At 41.7% G+C, this 15,444-nt stretch overlaps 1 protein-coding gene across 4 annotated transcripts in view; it reads left to right on the top strand.

Moving 5' to 3' along the window:
• Positions 1-15,444, top strand: part of MSANTD1 (Myb/SANT DNA binding domain containing 1) — a 42,043-nt gene that overhangs the window by 17,978 nt on the left and 8,621 nt on the right. For 3 of the 4 annotated variants that reach the window (XR_015794185.1, XR_015794186.1, XM_088131260.1), the window contains one exon: positions 13,817-14,101. Coding sequence is in view for 1 of the 4 variants with exons in the window: in XM_088131260.1 (XP_087987386.1) it covers positions 13,817-14,101 (285 nt within the window). In the remaining 3 variants the exon portion in view is untranslated. Of the gene's footprint in view, positions 1-3,579; positions 3,649-5,611; positions 8,290-11,198; positions 11,286-13,816; positions 14,102-15,444 lie in introns of those variants that run through there. The other variant, XR_015794187.1, reaches the window with a different exon arrangement.

Below are 15,444 nucleotides of genomic sequence, written 5' to 3'. Positions count from 1 at the left end.
ACAAATTGGGCACCCCAAAGATGGTAAAAGGTCTGGGTGGCTGATGTAGATTTGGATGCACTTTGTGTCACCTACTTTCTATGGGCGCATCTCCGCCCTGGTGCCTGGAAGATTACTCCAAGGTATTTGAAACAGGTTACTTGTTCCGAGCTATGCCCATTTAGTGACCAATTTCACATTCCCGGTCTTTTTGCAAATACAGTGGTACCTCGGGTCATGAACGGTTCTGTTCACGACCAATTCGGGTCACGAACAGCACCGTTGGCAAAATTTTGCTTCCATTCGCGAATGCCAGATCGGGTGACGAACAGGATCCGTGGCCATTTTCCCTGCCGTGACACATGGTCATGGCTTCCTGTAGGGAGGGGGACTCTCCCTCCAAGCAATAACCGCCTCCCCACCCGCCTTCCTGTCCTCCACGCCAGAAGTCGCGTCAAGCAAGGTTAGCGTTCTCTCTCTTCGTACTGTATTTTGTGTCATATTTTTGTGGTTTAAAAAAAAAAAAAACATATGGTTCAGAACAGATTAACCGTAATTACATTGAACCTTATGGGAAAATTTGATTCGGGTCGCAACCAAAATCAGTTGGCAACCAAATTCGGAGGGGTCAGAACGGATTAACCATAATTACATTGAACCTTATGGGAAAATTTGATTCAGGTCGCGACCCGAATTGGTCTCTTCCTCAGGGTTATTCTCACAGCCCATTTCAGTTTCCTTCCAAAGGAAAAAAAAGTACCATTCAGAAGGATGTAAAAATCCTAGCCAACACCATGCAAACCACTATTTGTATAAACTCCCACATGGGATAAAAAAAAAACCAAAAGAGCCACTCAAACACCCACCAAATACAGTCAACTTTCTAAAATTTCTAAAAATAATGAAATGGAGGCAATAAAAGAATTTGTGAATGACAACCTCACATAAAATACAGATAGTCCTTGACTTATGACCATTCATTTAACAATTGTTCAAAGTTACGATGGCACTGAAAAAAGTGACTTACAACTGGTCCTTGCACTTATGACTGTCACAGCACAGATCAAAATTTGGGCATTTGGCAACCAGCATGTATTTATGATGGTTGCAGCATCCCAAGGTCCTGTGATCACCCTTTGAGACCTTCCCAGGAGGATTCCAACAAGCAAAGTCAATGGGGGAAGCCGGATTCACTTAATGACCATGTGACTTGCTTAATGACCACAGTGATTGACTTAACGACTGCGGCAAAAAAGGTGGTGCAATTGGACGCCGCTCACTTAATGACCGCATCACTTAGCAACAGAAGTTCTGGTCCCAATTTTGATTGCAAGTTGAGGACTACTTGTACTGTATGTACAGTCTGTAGGGACTGTTAATAAGGAATACAGCTAAAACATATAAAACTTTTAAATTACATTTTATGACATCTGTGCTGTATATATTAGGATGACAGCTGGCTAACCTGGTCAGCAGGGTTTCATACTGAGATACAAGGGGGCAACAGTTGTATGACCACTGATGAGTAATAAACTGGCAAGTATGAACTGAATACAGCAGCAGAGCAAAGGGCTTTGGAAATTATTACTTTAATCAAGAAACAAAAGAAATGTAGGCAGAAATGAAAAGTCTAGCCCATTTTCTGTAACGTTTCTACGCTAATGCACAAAGTATGGGCAACAAGCAAGATGGTCTGGATGTCAGGAAGCACAAGGATGACGTTATAGAGATTTCGGGCACATGGGGTGAATCCCACCAGTGAAACCCTAGACCTGATGGGACACCTTGTTTCAGAGGAACAGCTATAGTGTGGCCTACCAGGAATGGACTTGCCTGTACAGGGGTCCCCTGGATTGAAGGTAACATGAGGGCTGAGATCATCTGGGGAAGATAAAAGGGCTAACAGAAGGGGTATCCTGCTGGGACTCTGCTACAGAGCAGAACAGAAGTAGTCAGGAAGGTTCATTAAAGTCAATAACTGGAGCCTCAAAAAACTACAAAACATTTGTGTTGGGGATTTCAGTTACAAAAGCACCTATTTGAAGTTTAATTCTGCCAAACACAAGGTATCAGGGAAATTCTTGACTGTTCCAAAAGGTTGAGGGGGCATTTTGCTGGGTGTAGTCCTTAGTAACAGGGTTGGTTGAAGATATTTAAGTAGTGTGAACTTTGGGTGCACACAGAGTTAGAGTTCTTGGTTTGAACAAAAAGCTTAGTAAAGAAAAACACAAACCAACGATTTTAGAAAGGCTAATTTTTATAAACTAGGAGAAATAGTAAGGAAGATGCAATAGGAGCCAGCTGGGCTTTCTTGAGTTGGAAATTAAAGATAGCACATCTCAAGCAATACCGGTGTGAAAGAAAACTAGATATTAAAAGAAGCCAATATGGCCAAATGGGAGATTTCTTAAGACAGTCAACTCAGTAACTCAGTCTTCTGGGATCGCTGAAAACCTTGTATTGTTTTAAGGACGTACTAGTGTAGCACCAGCCTCAAATGTGGGACCCGCTGCATGTGGAAGGAGACTACGATTAAGTGAAAGTTCTAGGAAGTTTGAGGGGAAATGACCACATAAAGCTGAAATTATTGATATTAAGGGACACTAGAGCTCAGAGTGGTCAAACACATACTTTGGCCCTAGAAGGATAGATTTTAATAACCTCAGAACAATGATAAATAAGAATTCATAGTAGAAGAAGGTAGTGTGAAAAGAAGCCCAAGATGGACGGAAGTTCCTAAAAAGGAAGATCCTAACAGTACAACTGCAAACGGTTCTCATGAGACATGAAAAGGGATAACTGTGACACAACCAGTGTGGCTGTGTATAAGCTTACTGAAAATCAAAAAAATGACATGCGTAGAAGGCAGAAAGAACGCCCTTCTTTCAAAGTAGCAGATTTGCTGAGATGGAAAACAAGCTCAGAACGTGCTGAGTTTAATGAGCAACCCTAAGAACGACAGCAGCACAAAACGTACTTCAAGTTGAGAGATATCCAGAATAAAAGGAAGAGAAAGGAAATACAGTAGTATCCCTGCTATTTGGTGAAAATGAACAGAGAATAACCAGTAACAGTGAAAAAGCAAAACTCTTAACTGCTACTTTGGCTCAGTCTTCTCTAAGGAAAGGGTGTGCAGAATCCTGAAGAAATAGGATTCCCACTTGAGGGGAGCCCAGGCAGGAAGCACCGCATGGCCCCAGATGAGTCCCAATCCCCAATACTAGATGGATTATATCATATCCTGAGGTAGCTGTTGATGGCCTTGCCAAGCCTCTGCCCATGATCACTGAGAAATCCTGGAGAATCAGTGAACTGTCAGATGACTGAAGAGAACAAGCGTTGTCCCTGTCTTCAAAAACAGACAAACCAGAGATTCCAGGAGTTGCAGTCTGTATAGTCACATCGATATCTAGGATGACTATAGAGCAGATCATGAAATGATTGATCTATAAGCACCCAGAAAACAACGCAGTGATTATTAGAAGCCAACATGGATTTCAAAAACAAGTCTCATCAGACTACTCTTCTTTCATGTTTTGATTAGATAATTACCTAAGACTGTGAGAATGTTGTACACATAATATAATATCTTGATTTCAGCAATGCAACTGATCACACATCCCATGACATTCTGATTAGAAAACTAGCAGGAGGAGGGACTGTAAGATTGTGAGTATCTGTTGAAAAGAAGGTAGGAAGTCATTATATTTCTTAACTTTAGTTTCTTTTTCTTCTTCTTTGTTTCTTGCATTTCTTTCTTTCCTTTTTTCCTTTTGATTTGTCTTTTATTCTATGAAAAATTCTTAATAAATATAAAGAAAAAAGAAAACTAGCTAAATGTGGGTTGGATGGCATGAAGACTAGTTTGAAAACATACTCAGAGTGTTCATCAGTAATTCCACATTAAATTACAGGAAGATATCAAGTTGGATACCATGGGCTTGGTCCTGGGCCTTCTACAGCATTCTTCTTCTTGTTGTTAATGAACAGGTAGAGGAAATGCTTATCAAATTTGCAGGTGACACAAAATTGGGTGGGAAGCTAATAGCCTAGAAAACAAATAAAATTCAAAAACAGTCTTGATAGGTTAGAGAAATAAAATGAAATTTAACAGAGACAATCCAGGGTTCTTTCACTTATGGAAAAGAAATTAAATGCACAAGTAGAAATTGGCCTATCACAGAGCTGATAAAGAAGCGATACGGCCACTTTCTAATATTTGAATGGCTGTGATACGGAGTGAATTTGTTTGCTTAGCTAAACATGAAGAACGACCTGACTCTATTAGCTCAATGATAGTCGTTATGAACAAGATCTTGGAAAAGTAGTTGAACATAAGCCAAATCTAAGTGAAAAGGATGGCGTGTTTCATAAAAGCTGTAACATAAAACTTGCATCACAGTTTTCATGGAATATCAGCAGTTAGGTTGGGATGCTCAAATTATTTGAGATTTGTCTATGGCCTCACCATTTCAATCTTGGCAGAAGGCAACTAGGAGGATTTGTTTATCATATTGAATCTGCAGCAACAAGTCTATGTGGCTAGAACATGGCTTCTTAACGTCACAGCCACTCCATGCATTATTGATTACATTCTATAGTAATAGTTCTCTAGTTATGGCAAGTTAGCTACCTCTGCTCTTCACAATCCCCCTACCAAAGTCATCAAGACTTGGGAAGGTAGAGCACTGGAGGTGTGGGGAAGCAAAGTCTGCTAGTCATGACAGAGGTCCCTCCACGGAAGCTTGATTTTTATTAAGTTTCCTGCTCCTCCTGTCACTGTGATAGTAGCAGTGTCCCAGATGGCACTGAAGGTGTGGCTGAGGCAAAGTTCAGTCTGGTATCTTCTCCCAGCGCAAGGAGAGGATTTGGTGGTAGGGCTGAATGCTACTGAGTCTGCCTCTCCTATCTGGGAGGCTCAGGGAGAAAAAAAGCTATGCCCTCATGAATCCATGAGCCCATGGAAGTCCCACTAGTGCTAGCAGATGAACTCCTTCAGGCTTGATCTTCCACTAGAATCTACCACAAGGAACAAGGAGCAGAAAGAGGAAGCCAAGGCAAGTTGACTAAAGGGGTGGTCCCTCAGATATAGTATTCTTAGCAAATGTTTTGTTCTTACATGTGCATATGAAAGTAGAATCCTTAAGTTGGTGATTGTTGCCTGTTATGCTCCAGTGATTGGTGAAAATAAGAGGAATAGGGAGGATTTGGGGAAAAATTGAATGAATGTAAGTTGTGGAAACATTATTCTGTTGGATGACATGAATGGAAGGTCAGGAATGAGACAAGAGAGCACAGAAAAAGCAGTGAGGCCATTTGGAGACCGGAAAAAAATGAGTATTATTGTTTACTGAGCATCTGCTTAGAAAAAAGTCAGTTTGTTTCAAAGATATGCTTGAAGCACAAAACTATTCATATATTCACTTGGAAAAGAATTACTGATTTTGTCGTTTATAATGAAGGATAGAGAGAATTAGTGAAGGATACGAGAGTGAGGACAGATCATCATTTGGAAACATCAGAGAAGATAAGAGTTTGGGGAAAATGATATGGGAAGAAGTGAAACCAGAATGGCTGAATCAAGTATGAAAAGGTATTAGTAGATATTTATGTATTTTTATTTATTTTACAGGTTTTGTAGCCTGCCCAACTCAAAAGCAAAAGGGTGGGTTACATAGATTAATTTCTGAACACCATGAGTGGAGAGTGGATGAAGGAAACAGGTTGTGGAAGCTGCTGGAACAGAGAGGAAACAACTCCGCCACAGAAAGCCAGAGAAGTGTGTGGAGTTATGCTAATGGGAAGTATAAAAAAGGATGCTTAATGCAATGATGAAGTGAAAGAGACTGTGAATGAGGAAAACAGCTAAGAGAATTATTGAAAAATGAAAAAAATGAAGATGAGAGAAAAACATTCATAATTTATATATAGAGAAAAAGATAGTTGCAAGGAATGTAGTTAAATGCAGCAAAGAACAATTAAAATTAAAAGAGGCAGGAAAAATGCAGAGCAGTTTTGATGGAAAGCAAGTGGATGAAAAGGCTAAAAAAGGAGCTCCCAGCAGAGTGAATTGAATTACAAATAAAAATGATGAAATAATTTCCTAGCAGTTTCCCAGGTTCCATAAGATACCTAAGGCAAAAAGCAAAGTTCACTCTAATCCAGCTGATTTTCTATCACTAGAGTTTTGCCTCTTCAACAGGGGTTCCAGGAAATTCTTTTTTTAACTAACAAGTTCCATGGCCTGAAAAAGTTGACAATCCTCTGCCTTAGTTGACCAAGGAGCTCCAGGAAAGGAGGCAAGAGAAGAGTCTGTTGGAGCACTTTTGGAGGAAGGCTGAAAAAGTTTACCTGACCAAACATGGGTTTGAGCCTAGACTGGGGCAAGAAGGGCATTAAGCATCACTAATTCTCTGCCTGTATTGCTTTGAAAAGATGTCACCCAGCATCACTCTTTAGGGTGACTCATTCTCCACTAAGGAATGGTGGGCAGGAAGATCTACCTACAAGGCATATTAGTTATTTGCCCAAGACTTTGCCAATAGACTTGCTTATATTGGGGTGGGATCTCAAGAGGTGAAAGGGGCAACGTCATTCCAGCTTGTAGACTTGAAGAAGTGGGCAGGATGCTCTGAAGCATGAGCTCTGCTACTTGTAGGTTGGGCCCGTGCTCCACCCGGCTCTTTCAAACTGCCGGGTTAGGGGGCATGAATGGTTGGGCCTGGGGATTATCTATGCTTCTTTAGGGTGGGGTGATACAGTTGTGCCCCACCTTTGAAGATGCCTTCCCTGGATTCAGCTATCCTAGACAACTTTTCTATCTCCATTGCCAACCTTCCTTTTCTGTAGTAGATTGTAGAGAAGGTGGTAGTCTTAGCAATATAATGCATACTGTCGTTACACCCCAACTGGATTATTGTAACATGCTCTACTACTCTGAGCCATCCCTAGTAAGAAACTTTAGGTCATCTGTAGTGCTGCAATCAACTCGTGATCAGGACTGGTTGCAGTTGCTTATATATTGCAAGCCAATCTGAAACCGTGTATCCCCCTTTCTGTCTTTCTCCAAGCTATAATGGTTTAGGGGGAGGCTGTTCCCTCTTTTCTTCTTCCATCAGAAAAGACTTGGAGAAATATTAGAGTGGGCCCAAAGTACTGTACTAAATAAGTGAAAACTAAGGAAGTAACAACAGTGCCAATACCAACAGGGATCTGGAAGGGAGGGCCGGTGCTCAGGATGAAAAGGGCAAATTTGAAGTCCACTGACCATTTTCCCTTCCTGCTAACACATGGGGAGATTGTTCCATGGTCAGATAAAATCATTTCATTATGGACTTTGAAGATTGAGAAAGGAAGATCAAGGTAATGGCTTTCATCCATCCTTCCACTCCATAGACATGATAGTGAATGGCTGTTTGAATGGGGAAAACTGGAGAGATGTGGTTTCTGAGACTATGCCTGGGTCACCTAGATAATAGATCTCTGGCATGAATAGGTTGCATCTCATATTTCACTGGACTTTGATCATGAGGTGTTTAAACTGAATTTTATGGAGATTGGAGATAAAACTTTGAATAAAGGCATCAGATGAAGACTGTGCATCGCAGAAGGAAACTAGAGTGCTGTTGTGATCTATCAATTCACTCACTAAAAAGTCAAAATAAGCATTGGCTTACAAAGTCCATAGCTGTTGTTGTCTCTACACTAATGCCTAGAGTGTGGGGTATCAGCAAGATGACCTCACTATAGGAAAGCAAATATGATGATGAGATATAGATAGATAGATAGATAGATAGATAGATAGATAGATAGATAGATAGATAGATAGATAGATAGATGATACAAACACAAAAACAGTATACTATATGACAAATTTTGCACCCAGTCCAATAAAGACAATCTTAGCCATAAAACATTTTTAGGCAACCAGAAAACAGTAAAAACAAGACTACAATAAATATGAAGAAATATGCAAGCAAGGAACATAAAAGTGGAATCTAAAAAGCTACAGTAAGTAGAGTGGTAGGAAATATGGAATATAAAAAAGCAATTTAACAATTTACCAAATTAATCCATTTGCTATGAGTTAAGAAGGGAAAATACTGAAACTAACAGCCTCAGCAGGCAGCACTAATAGTTCCCATTTGCTCTATTCAGGTTCTAAAGTGGACGGATCAGAATCTAGATCCCTCTGAACTGAGAGCAGGACTGAAGGTGACCCAGACCTGCACGCCCTGGGTGACCAACTAGCAGAGGAGAGAGACAACATTCTTGAATACCCTTATACCTTGTGCAGCACAAGAAGAATGAGTAAGCTCTCGGGATGTCCCATCCCATGTCAGCAGAGGCAAAGGGGACTTTACTAGACGGATGACCTCCTCCCCCAATTGCCCTGGAGCCCCTAAAGGTGCAATCTGAGACATCAGGGGAAAGTAGAGTCCTTGCTTTTACAGGAACCTAAACCGGTGGCCCAGGGCTCACTCTAATGTAACGAATTCTGAGCAGTGGTAGTGGGACTCCATTGATGTTGGACGCAAATGTCAAAGGGAGCTCGGGGGTGGGAGCGGGTGGGAGCATCTAAAAAGGTGATGCTGAAAGCACAATCATTCCAGGAAGAGGGAACATGGAAGAGGTAGGCAAGGTGAAGAGGTCCCAAAAGCTTCCTGAGGATAGGAAAGCTTCCTTCGTCTTGGAAACATGGGTGAGCATTTTCCGCGAGTGTCATGTCTTTGGAGATGTGACTGGGAAGAAAAGAGGTCTGTGGCCAGGATCTGTTCAGTTTAATTTTAGGTTGTTGATCAGCCAGTTTTTTTACCAGCTGATATAACTTTTGCATTAATTCAATTGTATATTTATATGGCACAGATGCTCTTGAAACTGCAAGTTTGTCCTTGGAATTGCACTTAAAAATGTTTGGTAGTCTGTAACAGGTTCATAAAATTAGCAGCAGATGTTCAAGATAGCTCTCCAGATACTGTAGATCTAGGTAACCAATACTGGCAGAATATCAACAGGAAACACGCTTTGTGTCAGCCAATGACCACCCTTTCCGTATCTCCTGTCCAACATGTTCTCTTGGGTGCCCTTTAAGGTCTTGTCCTCTGCAGGAGAGGTCTAACAATCCCCTTGTGCAGAATGAATCTGACCTGCAAGTTGGAGGAAACCAGCCAACAAGGGCCTTCAGGGTCTTTTCTGTAGTAACTTGTCCTGCATGTGCCACTTGCCACCCGACATTCTGCCCGTTCTGAGGATGATTTAACTTGCTTTTTATTATCAGACTAGAACCTTGACATCTTCAGAAGAGCTGCCGTTGCTTTATGCAGGAATATAGCGTCTTAACTTTTATAATTTTATAACCATGTAAAATAAGTTTTTCATGTTGCTTTGTCTTTTTGCCCCATGTGACTGGTCAGTGAGTGCAATAAAGTTATACGCACACATTAAAACAAAAACAGCTTTACAACTTCTGATAGGTAGATCTGACTTTGATACGCTTGGTCGACCCATTCTCTTTCAGTTGATAACATACACAATTGCTTGTCCTGGAAACTACAGGAAGGAGCAGGAAACCTCATGGAGGAGGCCAGGGAGAGGAGATCTATGATCAATCGCTGCCTGGCATTATAGCATTTGGCCAAAAAATAGGCCCGCAATACAAAATCTTATGTGCAGCCTTTTAGGACTTCAAGGTGGCTATTCATTCAGCACTTTTCTAGCAGGGAGAGTGCAAAGTGATGTCCAGATGGAAGATGGATGGCTGTGTGTGTGAGTGTTTAATTCAAAGGGGACCAGCCAAGGTGGCAATTGCCAGCTTGAAGCACCCTGTCTGAATTGTCTGAATTATTTTGCATGACAGAGATGGCAACCATATCCAGTTGAACTGAGAAAAGAAAGAAATAAGCCATTCCACCCTGCTGCCCAGGGGAATCCCTTCCCAGGTTCTCCAATGTGGTCTCAGGTCTGGTGTTGGAGACCCCCCCCCCATTTTTTAATTTGGGGAGACTTCAACATGCATACCCTGGGAGCTGGAAGAGCTCAGGAATTCATGGCAACCATTACTTGTCTCAAGTAATCTCAGGCTGGACCCATATGATGCACATGTTAAACCTTGTTTTTCTTTCAGAGTGGTTGAGAATTGATCTGGATAGAGATGATCACCACTCTTTTGCTATGGACAGACATTGCTGATGACAGGAGCAATTTCTGACTACACTATCTGAGATTTCTTCTAGTTTATGGACACCAAGGAAGTAGATAGGAAGCTCTCTGGAGGCATGATCTCCACCACCTGTGGCCTTGACCCACTCCTTTCTTAGCTTGTTTGGTGGCTTGGGTGGATCCAGGAGATTGTTAACACTTCTCTTTGGGTGGAGATTACCAGTGGCCTTGAAAGAGGCTGAGGTGCACCCCCTTCTGAAGAGACAGACACAGTCTGTCTTAACAACTATGAACTGGTCTCCAACCTTCCCTTTTTGGAAAATGTTATTGAGATAGTAGTGATGACTCAGCTATAGAGCACCCTATATATATAAAAATATCTATATGCTTTTGTTAGCCCTACAAGGTAGACCAGACTAAGAAACCAAGGCCAGGACTACTTTTATTGTAACAGCTGTAAGTAACAAAATCTTGCAAGTCTGAATGTGCTTCCCCCCTCCCTCACTTTGTCCTTCTATGAACCAGGGAGGATCCTGTCTGGGAAGTTTACTCAAACTCATTTCTTGGTCTGGGCTCAAGTTTGCTTATCTGACCATTGCCTTGGTAGTGGCTCTTTCTCCTGTCCTTCAAGGCCATTCCCTGTTTCCTTTATAGCTTTTCAGTCAGATTTCAGATGGTTTCATGGACTAAGACATATTGGTCTCCCTACTGGATTACCTTTTTCAAAACCAGGATTTGCACTCCTTGGGGAGTGCACCTCTCCAGATCTTTTTAACCTTTCACTGGCCTTTGATGGAGGAGTCTTTATGAACTGCCTTCAGGGGCTGGGGATTGAGGACACATTTGTACAGCGATTCAGTTCCTTCCTCAGTGGCCAGTTCCAGTTGCTGGACATGGGGAAGGAGAGGTTGCCCTTTTGGTCACTCACTTGCAGAGAGGTGATCCTCTCTACTCTTTAACATTTTCATGAAGCTACTGGGAGAGGTCATTCAACAGTTCAGGGTGTGGTATCATTAGTATGCTTGATGATACCCAACCTTATATCACCCCTCACCCCCCAGGTCTGACTGGAGATGCTATGGAGGTTGTTGATGTCTTGAAGCTGTACGTGTCTGGACGGGACAGAAGTGGGCTGCAGTTAATCCCAAGTAAGATGGAGGTACTGTTGATACAAGAAGGTTCTCGTAAGCCTCCAGTGTTGTCTACCAAGTCTGTGATTGGATGTCCTCTTGGACCTATGGCTCTGGCTAAACCAGCAGGGGGAAGCTGTGGCCCAAGGGGCCTTGCCCAACAAAGGCAGACTGGTGTGCCTTTTACAACCTTATCTGGGGTCTGAGGACCTGGCTACAGATGCCACTGTCATCACAAGACTGGACTGGCACAGTGCCCTCTACACTCTGCCTTTGAAGACTACTTAGAAATTACAGTTGGTCCAGAATGCAGTGGTCCAGGTTCTGATGGCACCTGCCCTCAACCACACATCACATGTGTAGTTTGCCCTCCATTGGGTCCTGAATGGTTTCTGAGTACAGCCTAAAGTGCACGTTCCTGGCTTGGCTCTTAGGTCCCTCCCGCAGCACATTCTCCCAACCAACAGGATAAACTTGAAGGAAAGTTTTGAGGGCTGTTGCCTCAGGTTCACTCCTCCCTGACAACTTTCAGGAGGATGGAGCTCTTCCTAGGCGTTTTCTCTAGTGTATTGACACCATCAGTTTTTTTATTATTGTTTCACATCTTAAATGTTTTAAATATTTTATTTGTAAATCTACCAAGGATCTTTTAATGCTGCATTTGTTTGAGTCCTGTTACTGTGGATATTTTACGATTTTGCTGTAAACCACAGTGAGTCAATTAATTGAAATAAATAAAATGTTAAGAGTCTTTTATCAGAGAAGTTAAGGAGCCCCTCCTTTGACACATGATACTTGTTACTGGTTTACAGGTAGTCCTTGCTTAACAATGGCAATTGGGACTGGAATTTCCATTGCTAGGTGATGCAATCCTAAAGTACAATGTCATGTGACCATGCTGCTTAGCGACAGCAGTTCTGTCAGCCCCTGGTTGCCATTGTTAAGTGAGGACCTCACATGACTACAACTTTCAACTTCCTGCTGGCTTCCCCATTGACTTCCCCAAGTCAGCAGGGCAGGTTACAAATTGCAATCATGTGACCACAGCATGCTGCAGGGGTCAGAAATCCAGGCCAGTTGCCAAGTGCCTGGATCACAAGCACATGACCACGGGGGCACTGCAACTGCCAGAACTTCAAGGACCAATCGTAACTACCACTCATTCAGCACTATTGTAAGCTCAAACAGTTGCTGAATGAGAGGTTATTAAACGAGGACCGCCTGTATAAGCTGTATAATAACACCTGCCCCTGAATGAGATGCAGCTGGGCTGGCTGTCTCTAGTTCCATTACAAGGATGAAAAGGGGTTAAATAGGGTATTGGCAAAATGTTATGTTTAAAATAAATTTGCTAACAAAGCAATAACCAGCCCTTGCCAAAAGTGGCTGATAAACACGTAGGTGGACAGTGCTATTATTCTACCAATGGCCCAAACAAGACCTAGGAGAGCTCTCAAGGCCTTGGGACAATATTGCAAGGACGAGGAGCTAGGTATCATGAAAAAAACAAGAATCATGGTATTCTCCAGTAGGATTAAGACTCCTGGATGGTGAGTCTATAACCAGGTTATAGAACAAGTGATCACCTTTAAATATTTTGGAGTGGTTTTCTAATCCTTCAGGAAGAAAACTGCAGATAAATGATACCACCCTTTTAGCCCAAAAGAGCTTGGCAGCCATTTTAAATGTTCATTGAAATCTAGGATTTCGTGCTGCATTCAAAGGATTTGTTGCAGAAGCAGGAAAACAACTCTTGTATGGGAACAATTAGGCCCAACTTTTGGCTGACTACAAAAAGGAACAATCAGCTTTTTAAAAAAAGATCCCCTTTGAAGCACCCAGAGGCATTCCTAAGTAGCATGGGGACTGGAGGCTGGCCAGCCTAGAACTGAAGCTCTTTGCATGAGATTGAGGTTCCAATCTCTCTCCAAAAGGAGGTCTCCCAGTAAGAGTAGATCCCAAGGGTAGGAAAGTACAACCAACTGCTCAGCTCTGGGGTTCTGGTAGAGAAGGCCAAGGAAGGGATTCAGCAATGGATTGCAGATCTAGGGCATCCACCAGAATTACGTCAATCTCCAAGGAGGCTGACAAATCAAAGTAACTCTCATGTGGACTTCTTAGGTTGACCTGACTATCCTAGTTCCTGATGCACATTTACTACAGCCCCCTTTGACTTTCCCATTGGCAGTCCTAGAGGGCAAGGTAGGACAATGTCCCAGTTTCTCAAAGGCTTTGCCAGTGGGATCTGGAAAGAATAGAATTGACTGAACGTGTTATTTTTTTTTACCTAAGAAAAAGCCACTCTGCCTGGATAAGTATTACCTCTTTTATCTGTTGTCTGAGACAAACCTGAAGAGAAGGCATATAAGGTTGAAACTTTTGATTTCTAGCGACAAGCACTCATAGCGGTGCCATGTCTTTTAAGGGTGCAGGTTGGACTAGATAAAGGGTCTTGCGTACTAAAATTCTATTAGTTATAAGATGCTGTATTTTATGGCAAGTCTCCTTTATTTGCATTTGCATACATGATTGTGTTTTTATCATCACAGGAAATTAAAATGCATGACTGATAGTGAAACCTTGGCGCCTGATTGGCCTTATTTCAAAACCATTGATAGAATATTATCTAAAGTCTCGGAGCACAATGATATGAAAATTCATGATAGCCAGCAACCAGGTCCTTCCACCTCACAAACCGAAGCTTCACAGTCACCATCTGCCAAATCAGCACCTCTCTATTTGCCATATAATCAGTTCACTTATGAAGGACGAGAAGAATTCTTTGAAGATGAGCATTCGGAGAGTTCCTCCAGCCTAATTTCATATAAATTAAGGTAACCTTGACATTTTACTTTTAAATCTTATGTATTTGGCCCTGTGTGGTTGGTATGTCATAAGGAACTGCTGAGGGGTTTGCTGTTGTCTTCCGTACCTGTGAAGTTTTTAGTGCATGCCATGGCATGGTCAATATGACAAGGGTTTCCTAAATCCAAAATGATAGGTGTGTTGTGCATATGTAATTGGGTACGTGTACAGGGGGAAAGAAAAAAGAAACAAAGGTTAAGCTAAAACATAAATCAGTATCTTAACATATTGGTTTGATTGTGGAATGTGATGCTATCTAGGGATTCGGTGTATCTGGGCTGTCAGAATAAAATAAAAATAAGAGCAAAATAATTTCCATGAAGGCAGGCAATGAAGTGACAATGCACCAGACATTGGAGGAGGCAAGGCTACTAAACAATGTTTGTAGATTGTGGGAAAAGTTTTAGAAGCATAGTGATGCATGCTGAAAGGAAGGGAAAAAATCAGGAGTCTAGTAACACACATTTTGACCCAAAAATGTTATTAAAAGCCATAAGCTTATGGTACTTGGAAAAGGTGCTGCCAGATTCCTGATGTTTTGCTACCATAGACAAACAAGTCACTCCTCCTATAATGTTTGAAAGGAAGAAAAGTTTGCAAGATCCATTACAACCACCTTCACCAAATCAGTTTTGGACTTCGATTCAAGATAGTGCTGTAGTTGTATAGGTATCAGCATTCTTCAGCTCTCCATGTGATAGTTTAATTCTGATAATCACTTAATTTTAGTTCCTCTGGTGCTAATATGGAGAACATGGACAAAAGGATTTTTTTTTTTTACTTTGCTTATTGGAGAGAGCCTGTTTGTTATTTGTCTCAGAGACACCTAAAGGTGTTCCCTTCATAGACAACAGTTTCAGCTGCTCCTGTGAAAGAGGACGATGGCTGTTCTTCTGGAGATGAGAGAGAAAGGATATAAAAGCTACAACTGACGTTATAAGTACCAGGCTGGCCGCACCTGTCAACTGCAGGACGGTGTGAAGACAGGGGTTACACCTACAACTGATGTACTGAAGGCTGATAAGATTCTTCAGGACAAAATCTCCCTGGAAACATCTCCCTCAAATTATGTGTGATTCAAATTCCAGAAGAAATTGACAAAGTCCAGATACTTGATGGAATACCGATTATTGTCTTTGCCTGAAAACTGTCAGGTGGATACTGAGAAGTTCATTTTATTCCAGCCTTTTTTTTTCATGCATCTGATAATCATCAGATTTGCTATGCGGGATGATATTTTACAGAAGGTCCAACTGGTTTGAGTAACTAAATTGGAGATAAAAAGTCTTAGATTATGCTTTTTTCCAGATTA

The sequence above is a fragment of the Python bivittatus genome, unplaced genomic scaffold (assembly GCF_059951505.1).
Source record: "Python bivittatus isolate LINGU-HERP-01145 unplaced genomic scaffold, Pbiv_v1 ctg000970_np1212, whole genome shotgun sequence".
In the NCBI taxonomy this organism is placed as follows: Eukaryota; Metazoa; Chordata; class Lepidosauria; order Squamata; family Pythonidae; genus Python; species Python bivittatus.
This window is presented reverse-complemented; position numbering and strand designations above follow the sequence as displayed.